The following is an 11431-nucleotide window of genomic DNA, read 5'->3' as shown; positions in this document are numbered from 1 at the left end:
AGAATGAATGCCTTATTTAAATTTGTGTGGAATGAGAAAAGGCCCCGAATTGCCAAGGAAGTGTTGAAAAGGAAAAACAAAGCTGGGGGCATCACAATGCCGGATTTCGAGCTGTACTACAAAGTTGTGATCACAAAGACAGCATGGTACTGGCACAAAAACAGACACATAGACCAATGGAACAGAATAGAGAACCCAGAAATGGACCCTTGGCTCTTTGGCAACTAATCTTTGATAAAGCAGGAAAAAACATCTGGTGGAAAAAAAGACAGTCACTTCAATAAATGGTGCTGGGAAAATTGGACAGCTACATGCAAAAGAATGAAACTTGACCACTCTCTCACACCATACACAAAGATAAACTCCAAATGGATGAAAGACCTCGATGTGAGACAGGAATCCAACAAAATCCTAGAGGAGAGGATAGGCTGCAACCTCTTTGATATTGGCCACAGCAACTTTTTTCATGACACATCTCCAAAGGCAAGAGAAACAAAAGAAAAAATGAACCTGTGGGACTTCATCAAGATAAAAAGCTTCTGCACAGCCAAGGAAACACTCAAAAAAACTAAGAGGCAGCCCACAGAATGGGAGAAGATATTTGCAAATGACACTACAGATAAAAGACTAGTATCCAAGATCTACAAAGAACTTCTCAAACTCAATACGCAAGAAACAAATAATCAAATCAAAAAACGGGCAGAGGATATGAACAGACACTTTTCCGATGAAGACATACAAATGGCTGACACATGAAAAAATGTTCAGAATCATTAGCCATCAGGGAAATTCACATCAAAACCACCTTGAGATACCACCTTACGCCAGTTAGAATGGCAAAAATTGACAAGGCAAGAAACAACAATTGTTGGAGAGGACGTGGAGAAAGGGGATCCCTCTTACACTGTTGGTGGCAATGCAAGTTGATACAGCCACTCTGGAAAACAGTGTGGAGGTCCCTTAAAAAGTTAAAAATTGAGTTACCCTAGGATCCAGCAATTGCACTACTGGGTATTTACCCCAAAGATACAGATGTAGTGAAGAGAAGGGCCATATGCACCCCAATGTTTACAGCAGCATTGTCCACAATAGCTAAATTGTGGAAGGAGTTGAGATGCCCTTCAACAGATGACTGGATTAAGAAGATGTGGTCCATATACACAATGGTGCATATCAGCTATCAAAAAGAACGTTTTTACAACATTTGCAGCAACATGGATGGGACTGGAGGAGATTATGCTAGGTGAAATAAGTCAAGCAGAGAAAGACAATTATCATATGGTTTCACTCATTTATGGAACATAAGAAGTAGGAAGATCGGTAGGAGAAGAAAGGGAAGAAGAAGGGGGGGTAAACAGAAGGGGGAATGGACCATGAGAGACTATGGACTCTGGGAAACAAACTGAGGGCTTCAGAGGGGAGGGAGGTGGGGGAATGGGATAGGCTGGTGATGGGTAGTAAGGAGGGCACGTATTGCATGGTGTACTGGGTGTTATGCGCAAGTAATGAATCATGGAACTTTACATCAAAAACTAGGATGTACTGTATGGTGACTAACATAATAAAAAATATTATTAAAAAAAGAAATTATACAAATAATTTCCTGTCTACTTTTCACCATATTTCAGTATGCATGAAGACTTCTTAAAAAGTCATGGCCACCATGACATCAATGCTCCAAGAAAATTAATAATAAGTCCTTAATATCTAATGCCTAAACCATACTAAAATTCCCCCAATTGCCACATAGGATCTTAATAAATGATTACTGAATAAATAAATGATAGACAGATGAACATAAATGTCTAACGGTATAATTCTCAAAGCCTTGAAACACAATCTTCATTATTAGAAACATTAGGATGACTTGTCAAAAGAGATTTGATTTTCAAATTTTGAAAGGTGGAGAACTAGTTCAGCTAGTACTATTTTAGTCATACAGATGAAAACTAAAACTCTATAGTGGACATTTACCCAAGAAAGATGACATATCTCTGCACAAATACTTGTACAAGAATATTGATAGCAGATTTACTCATGATAGCTAAGTACTGTAAACACCAAATATGCATCAGCTGGTGAATGGATAAACAATGATATATTCATACAATGAAATACCACTCAGCAATAAAAGGACTAAAATACACAGCAATGTGAATGAATCTCAAAATATTACGCTAAATAAAAGAAGCCAGACACAATAGTATAGACTGTATGGTTATATTTATATAAAATTCTAGAGCTGGTGAAAATAATCTGTGATGGAAAGCTATCAGAATAGTGGTTGCCTTGGTGGTGGTTGGTGGGATTGACTGGGAAGGAGCATGAGAGAACTTTCCAGGGATATGGTAATGTTTTATAGAGGTTTTAGTTACACAGATGTGTACATTTGTCAAAACACTGAATGGCACACTTAAGATTTGTATGTGTCTTTGTATGCAAATTTCAGTCGAAAAAGAATGATAAAATATTTAGGTAGATGTGTACTGATATCTGATAGCTTGAAATGTATGAAAAAATAAGATGGCTTGGTGGAAGATGGATGAGGGATGGATTTGTGGACAGATATGTGATAAAAAGTAACATAGCAAAATGTTAGTGGTAGACTCCAGTGCCAGGTATACAGATGAGCCTGTGGATATATATGACTTAGCCTTTTTGAGGTCCTTGCCGATCTCAAAAGGTGACTTGCCGCTTCTCTAGGTGACTGGATGAACTGACCTCCACTCCCAGTTCTTGTGTAAACTGGTAGCTTTTTGGCCATATCGATGAGCATCTGCTTCTGGACCTCAGGTCTCTCTTCATTTTCATAGCGTTCCTTGTCTGAATAGGACAAGTGGAACTAGAAGCAGAAGTGAGAGGTGAGACTTTATTTTCCAAGGTTCACAGAAAACATTAAAAGCAACAATAACTATTTAGATGAAAATATTTGTTATCTACCCTTGAAGTCCAGGTATCGATTTGGCTTATAACTTTCTTGGCATAATTATCTTAATTATTTCATCTGGCTTTTTTTTAAAGATTATTTTATTTTATTTATTTGATGGAGAGAGAGACAGCCAGTGAGAGAGGGAACACAGGCAGGGGGAGTGGGAGAGGAAGAAGCATGCTCCCAGCGGAGGAGCCTGATGTGGGGCTCGATCCCAGGACTCTGGGATCATGCCCTGAGCCGAAGGCAGATGCTTAATGACTGAGCCACCCAGGTGCCACTATTTCATCTGGCTTTTATCTCAATCTTCATAAGTCCATGTGATAGGTAGTATTGTTTTATAAATAAAGAAAACTTAGCAAGATTAAGCACTTTGTCAATGGTTATACTCACTAACTAGTATATAAGCTCCAAACCCAGTTCACCTGACTCCAAGACTTGTGCCTTTTTCACTCTATTGTACCATAATATGATGTTACATAGAGATGTGTAATACCTTGCTGCCAGGATCCTGTTGCTGATTAACTGTGATTGTTATTAAGTTGTAGGTATTTTTCACAGGTTACACTCAGAGAAGCTGGATGAGACTGCTTGTGATACTATATTCTAATCTTGCAAATGAGTAGAAATTTGGGTATTCTTACTATTTCAGAAATTTTTAGTATTGTATGAAGCTTATTGGCAATGTTAGCACCACACTTTGCTAACCTTGCAAAAGATATGTCAATGATTTTCCAAAGTAACACAGAATTGAAAGCTTTCTTCTGTCTGGGTCAAAAGGTAGGTAGAGGTGAAAAAGAGAAGGATCTGTGATCAGATTTTGGGGGTTTAAACTTCATCTCTTCCACTTAATAGTTAAATAACTTTGGAAAATCAGACACTCTTGATCCAAGTTTTTTCATCTGTGAAACAGAGGAAATAATACCTACTTCATAAGATTGGTGTAAAAGTACTGGATAATAAGTAATTAAAAATTTCTTTTACAAGTCCAATTTCTTAAATCATTTAAAAATATTTGATACTATCATTTTAAATCTTAACTATTCTAGTTTGTAGTATAAAGTTTTAAAAATTCTTTTTAATTTTGATAATTTCAAGTAGCACTTGGGGCAGCCCTTTAATTTGGGGGCTGTCCTGGGGAATATAACTTTTGTGTGGCATACTGCACCTGCTTGAAAGGCAGAGGCAGAGTTGTTACTGTTAGTATGTGATGAAAACCTTGTGGTTATTCAACAAGTAAGTTTTGGATTAGAATAAGATGTCATGTTTGGATGCCCTATTTCTGGCACTAAACAAGCCTTTTTGAGGATTAGAATGAAATGAACCAGTAAAAACATTTTGGGTGGGCAATTGGTGATAGATTGGGATGTATTCAGTATTAGAGAAATGAATATCGTGGCTATCAAATAGACCCCAAAGACTCACCTTTTCTTTTTACCAATGAAAAATGATGAAGAGGGGCACCTGGGTAGCTCAGTTGGTTAAGCGACTGCCTTTGGCTCAGGTCATGATCCTGGAGTCCCAGGATCGAGTCCCACTTTGGGCTCCTTGCTCAGCAGGGTGTCTGCTTCTCCCTCTGACCCTCCCTGCTCTCATGCTCTCTCTCTCTCATTCTCTCTCTCTCTCAAATAAATAAATGAATAAATAAATAAATAAATAAATAAATAAATAAATAAATAAAACCTTAAAAAAAGTGATGAAGATGTGGTCTTAAGTGTTAGATATTTGCAGTTCTTATCTAAATCTTACCATCATCCCACCCAGTTTAGGCCTACAAAATTCCCAACCATTCAGCCTTTCTATTGACCTATAAGCTTTCTAAATAGGGTGGAGGGGACAATTATTTCTATTGAGCTAAAATTTACATAACATAAAATTCCATTTTAAAGTGCACATTTCATAGTGTACAATTCAGTGGCATTTAGTACATTCACAGTGTTGGGAAGCCATCACCACTATCTAGTTCCAAAGAATATTTTCATCACCTCAAAAGGAAACCCCATATGCATTGAGCAATAATTCCTTATTCTCCCCATCCCCAGATCCTGGCAACCATTAATCTACTTTCTGTCTCATTGGATTTTCTTCCTTTCTGGATATTGCCTACAAACGGTATCAAACAATATGTGGTCTTTGGTGTCTGGTGTCTTTCCTTTAGCATGTTTTCACGGTTCATCCATGCTGTGGCATGTATCAGTAATGCATTCCTTGTTATACCTGGATAATATTCCATTTATGGACATACCACCCTTGGTTTATCCATTCATCTTTGATGGATATTCCATTTCCATCTTTTGGCTATAGTGCCTAATGCTCTATGAACAATTGTGTATAACTTTTGAACACCTGTTTTCAATTCGAGTATATACCTAGGAACAGAATTGCTGGGTCACAAGATAATTTTATGTTTAACATTATGAAAAACTGAAAAAACTGTTTTCCACACCAGCTGTAGCATTCTACATTCCCAGTAGCAATGTATGAGGATTTGGAGTTTCCCACATCCACATTAACACTAGTTTCCTTCCTTCTCCCCTCCTTCCTACCTTCCTTTCTTCCTTCCTTCCTTCCTTCCTTCCTTCCTTCCTTCCCTCCCTCCCTCCGTCCGTCTTTCCGTCTTTCTCTCTCTCTCTTCTGTATGTATGTACGTATGTATGTATTTATATTTTGGACTTCTTAGTGGGTAAGAAGTGGTATCTCATTGTAGTCTTGATTTACATTTCTCTATTGACTAATGATGTCAATCATCTTTTCATGTGTTTGTTGACCACATATATTCTTAAGAGAAATGTCTAGCCAAATCATTTGCCCATTTATTAGTTGGGTTGTTAGTCTTTTTGTTGTTGAGTTGTAAGAATCTTTATATATTCTGGATACTTGACATTTATTGAGTATATAATTTGTGAACATTTTCTCCTATTCCATAGGTTGCCTTTTCACTCTGTTGGTTGTGGTTTGATGCTTAAAAGTTTAAATTTTAATGTAGTCCGGTTTACCTTTACTTTCATTTCCTCTGCTTTTGATGTCATGTCCAAGAAATCATTGCCAGATCCAATGTCATGAAACTTATTCCCTATGTTATTTCCTAAAGATTATTTATTTATTTATTTGAGAGAGAGAGTGCACACATGTGTGAGGGAGCACGAGTTGGGGGGTGGAGGAGCAGGAGGAGAGGGAGAAGCAGACTCCCCACTGAGCAGGGAGCCAGACGAGGGGCTTGATCCCAGGACCCTGGGATCATGACCTGAGCCAAAGGCAGACACTTAACCAACTGAGACACCCAGGCACCACCCCCATATTTTTTTTCTAAAAGTTCTGTAGCTTTCCATTTGACCTAACTTTTGTATATGGTGTAAGGATCCAACTTCATTATTTTGCATGTGCGTGTTCAGTTTTCCCAGTACCATTTGTTGAAAAGACCATCTTTTCTCCATTGAATGGTCTTGATACCCTTTTCAAAAATCATCTGACCATATATGTGAGGGTTTATTAGTAGGCTCTTACTTCTATTCCATTAGTCTTTCTGTCTATACCACACTGTTTTGATTATTGTAGCTTTGTAGTAAGTTTAGAAATGAATAAGTGAGACCTGCAACTTTGTTCTTTTTCAAGATTATTTTAGCTATTTGGGGTCCCTTGAGATTTCATATGAATTTTAAGATGAAATTTTCTATTTATGCAAAAAATATCATTGGGATTTTGATAGAGACTGCATCAAATCTGTAGACTACTTTGGGTAGTGATGACAATCTTAAAAATGCTAACTTTTCCAATCCATGAACATAAGCTGTCTTTCCATTTATTCGTATCTGCTTTTAGCAACAGTTTTTAGTTTTCAGTGTACTGAGATTTTCACCACCTTGATGAAGTTTATTTCTAAGTATTTTATTCTTTTTCATGATATTATAAATATAGTTGTTTTCTTAATTTTTCTGATTATTCATTGTGTTATATGGAAATGCAACTGATTGCTGTGTGTTAATTTTGTATCCTGCAATTTTGCTGAATTAATTTATTACTTCTAACAGGTTTTTTGGGGGAATCTTTAGGGTTTTCTACATATAAGATCATACCATCTATGAACAGAGGTAATTTTACTTTTTTCTATCCAATTTGGATGCCTTTTTTTTCTTGCCTACTTCCATTGGTTAGAGAATGTGCTTCTCACTTCTCTCTTTCTCTCTTTCTCTTTCTCTTTTGTTTTTGGAAGATTTTGAGAAAGACTCATGTTAATTATTCTTCTGATTGAATTTGCCTGTGAAACTATCTGGTCCTGAACTTTTCTTTGTTGATTGGTTTTTGATTAATAAATCTCTTTACTTTAAGTATATTCAAATTTTTTTAAATTTCTTCTTGAGTCAGTTTTGGTAGTTTATGTATTTCTAGGAATTTTTCCATTTCATCTAGCTTTCTAATTTATTGGCATGCAATCCTTCATACTATTATAATTCTTTCTGTTTCTATAAGGTCTGTAGTAATGTCCCACTTTCATTTCCGATATTAGTAATTTGTGTCCTCTCTGTCTTTGTTCAGTCTAGCTAAAAGTTTCTTAATTTTGTCAATCTTTTCAAAGTCCCAGTTTTGGTCTTATTGATTATTTCTACTGTTTTCTATTCCTTATTTGGTTTTATCTCTGCTCCAATCCTCACAATTTACTGTTTCTAACTTTGGGGTTAGATTGCTCCTCATTTTCTGATTCTTTAAGGTGTAAAGAATATTGAATTGACATATTACTCCTTTTACAATATAAATATTTATAGCCATAAATTTTCCTCTGAATACTGCTTTATTGCATCCTAAAATTTTTGGTATGTTGTTTTTCATTTTACCTCTTTATCTCAAAGTCTTTTTAAAACTTCCCTTGCGATTTTTTATTCATTAATTTTTTAAGAGTGTTGTTCAGTTTCACAAATTTGTGAATTTATAGTTTTCCTTCAGTTATTGATTTCTAGTTTCATTCCACCGAAGTCAGAGAAGAGCCTTTGTATGATTATAATATTTTAAATTTATTGAGACTTGTTTTGCATCCTAACATATGGTCTATACTGGAGGATGTCCTGTCTGCTCATAAGAGAACCTGTACTCTTCCATTTTTGGGTAGAGTGTTCTATACATGTGTATTACATCTAGTTGGTTTACAGTGTTATGAAATCCTCCATTTCTGTATTGATCTTCTGTCTAGGTGTTCTACCCATTATTGAAAATGGGTTATTGAAATTTCCAATTATTGTAGGACTGTGTATTTTTTCCTTCAGTTCTGTCAGTTTTTACTTCCTATATTTTGGGGCATTCTATGTTTATAACTGCTGCATGTTCTTGATGAATTGACTAACTTATCAATACGTAATGTCCATCTCTTTTTTTTCGTGGGTTAAGTATTTTATTTTATTCATTTTATTTTTTCCAGCTTTATTGAGGTATGACTGGCAGATAAAAATTGGAAATATTTAAGATATGCAATGTGATGTTTTGATATACATATAAATTGTGAAATGCTTACCACACCCAGCTAATTAACACATCTGCCACCTCACAGAGTTTTCATTTTTGTTGTGGTACAACACTTGAGATTATTCTTTTAGCACTTTAATTACACATTATTAATACATTATTATTAATTACAGACACCAGGCTGTACATTAGGTCTCCAGAACGTACTCATTTTATAGCTGAAATTTTGTACATTTTTGCTAACATTTCCCCTAACTCCCACTTCCCAGTTCTTGATAACCACCATTCTGCTCTATTACTATGAGTTTGTCTTTTTTTTTTTTTTTAAAGATTCCACATATAAGAGAGATCATGCAGCACTCGTCTGTCTGGCTTATTTTACTTAGCATAATGTCCTCTAGGTACATCCATGTTGTTGCAAATGGTGGCATTTATTTATTTAGGAAGGTCGGTAGGAGAAGAAAGGGAAGAAGAAAGGGGGGGTAAACAGAAGGGGGAATAAACCATGAGAGACTATGGACTCTGGGAAACAAACTGAGGGCTTCAGAGGGGAGGGGGTTGGGGGAATGGGATAGGCTGGTGATGGGTATTAAGGAGGGCACTATTGCATGGTGCACTGGGTGTTATACGCAAGTAATGAATCATGGAACTTTACATTGAAAACTAGGGATGTACTGTATGGTAACTAATAATATAATAAAAATATTATTAAAAAAGACTGAATAATATTCAATTATACATATATTCCATATTTTCTCTATCCACTCACCCATTGATGAACACATAGGTTGTTTCTATATCTTTATGACTGTAAATAATGCTGCAATATACATGGGAGTGCATATGTCTCTTCAGTAACCTGTTTTCAATTCCTTTGGATATACACCAGAAGTGGGATTGGTTGATAATATGGTAGTTCTATTGCTAATTTCTGAGGAACCTCAATACTGTTTTCCATAGTGGTGGTAGCAATTTACATTCCCACCAACAGTGAACAAGAATACCCTTTCCTCCACATCTTCACCAGCACTTGTTTATGCTTTGACTTTTTGATAATAGCCATCCTGACAGTTGTGAGGTAATATCTCATTGTGGTTTTGATTTACATTTTTCTGATGATTAGTGAGGTTGAGCACCTTTTCATATACTCGTACGCCATTTGTATGTTCTTTTGAAAGACATCTATACAGGTCTTTTGACCATTCTTAATAAGGTTATTATTATTATTGCTATTGAGTTATATGAGTCACATATATATTTTATAGAATAACTGCTTATCAAATAGTTTGCAAATATTTCTTCCCATTCCATAGATTGTCTTATTGTATTGATTGTTTCCTCTGCTATGCAGAAACTTTTTAGTTTGATGTATCCCACTTATTTATTTTTACCTTTGTTATGTGTGGCTTTGGTGTCAAATCCAAAATATTACACCAAGACCAATGTCAAAGATTTTCCCTCTGTTTTCTTTCTTTCTTTTTTTTTTTTTAGGATTATTATGGTTTCAGGTCTTCTGTTTAAGTCATTAATTCATTTAAAATGAATTTTTGTGAGATAAAGATCCACTTTCATTCTTTTGCATGTGAATATCCAATTTCCCCAGCACATTTATTAAAGAGATTATCATTTTCCCATTGTGTATCCTTGGCAACTTTGTTAAAGAGTAATTGACTGCATATGCATGGGTTTATTTTGAGCTCTTGAATCTGTTCTAGTCATTTATGTGTCTCTTTTTATGCCAGTACAGTACTGTCTTGATTGCTATAAATTTATAATTTGAAATCAGGAAGTGTAATGCCTCCAGCTTTGGTTTTCTTGCTCAAAATTGCTTTAATTATTTAAGATCTCTTGTGGTTCCAAATGAATTTTAGGATTGTTTTTTATATTTCTGTAAAAAAATGCCATTGGAATCTTGAGAGGTATTGCACTGAATCTGTAGATAGCTGTGCATGTATGGACATTTTAACAATATTAATTCTTCCAATTCATGAACATAGGAAATCTTTCCATTTATTTGTGTCTTCTTCAATTTCTTTCATCATTGTTTATAGTTTTTCTTGTACAATTCCTTCAACTCTGTTTAAATTTATTCCTAAGTATTTTATTCTTTTTGATGTTACTATAATGCAATTGTTTTTTGAACTTATTTTTTGGATAGTTTTTATGGTATAGAAATGCAGGGGAGGAGTTAAGATGGCGGAGGAGTACGAGACACCTTTTTCAGCCGGTCCCCCGAGTCGAGCTCAATAGGTACCAGACCAGCCTAAACAACCACGGAACTAGCCTGAGACGGAGGAAGATGCATCTGGATCTCTACAAATGAACATCTCCAGCGCTGAGTATTGAGGTACAAAGCGGGGAGCCATGAAACCATGCACAGATATCGGAAGATAAGCGGAAGGGGGAGGGAGCAGCCGCGTTCGGGCACCGAGAAGTGGTAGTCACTTGCACGGGAGAGCGGGCGGGGCTCGCGGACGGCACCCGCAAAACAGCAGACTGAGACCGTGAGCCGGGTGCGTGCCACCAGGCATCTCGCGGAACACCGGAATCCCGGTGCGCTCACTGGATCCAGACTGAGACTGGGAGCTTCCGGAGCGCGCACGGGGTGGCTGGAGGTGTTAGAAACACAAAGGACAGAGACGCGCCGGCCCTGGAAGTGAAGGCTGGGACGCCAGGTGTGGGGCGCACATCCCGGGACGCTGCAGGGTTGAGCAGCACCAACAGTAACAGAGTTAAAGTGCCCAGAACATTAGTAGAGAATGGGCCGCAATCCCTCTGTTCTGTGACAGAGGCTGAAATTCAGCCTCTGCTGCTCTGACTCTCAGAAGAGGCACGGCCAACCGCCAGGGAAAACCGCCAGAGAACAAAAGCCTGGAAATACCGGCTCAGAGAGTGCCCATCCCCATCCCCCCTCGCAGGGGATGCAGAGACTCTACCCAAACAGGGTTGCCTGAGTATCGGTGCGGCAGACCCCTCCCCCAGAACACAGAAGGCAGGCTGAAAAATCAAGAAGCCCACAACCCGGGCGCCTGGGTGGCACAGTCATTGAGC

General features: G+C 37.1%; 1 protein-coding gene across 1 annotated transcript in view; it reads right to left on the bottom strand.

The window, feature by feature from the left end:
• Positions 1-11431, bottom strand: part of ZDHHC15 (zinc finger DHHC-type palmitoyltransferase 15) — a 168534-nt gene that overhangs the window by 60206 nt on the left and 96897 nt on the right. Inside the window, exon 4 of the mRNA XM_040630478.1 lies at positions 2722-2842. Within this exon, the coding sequence (XP_040486412.1) occupies positions 2722-2842 (121 nt within the window). The remainder of the gene's footprint in view (positions 1-2721; positions 2843-11431) is intronic.

The sequence above is a fragment of the Ursus maritimus genome, assembly GCF_017311325.1.
Source record: "Ursus maritimus isolate PB19 chromosome X unlocalized genomic scaffold, ASM1731132v1 scaffold_X1, whole genome shotgun sequence".
NCBI lineage: Eukaryota > Metazoa > Chordata > Mammalia > Carnivora > Ursidae > Ursus > Ursus maritimus.
The sequence above is the reverse complement of the archived record's forward strand: the minus strand, read 5'-3'. Positions and strand labels throughout refer to the sequence as shown.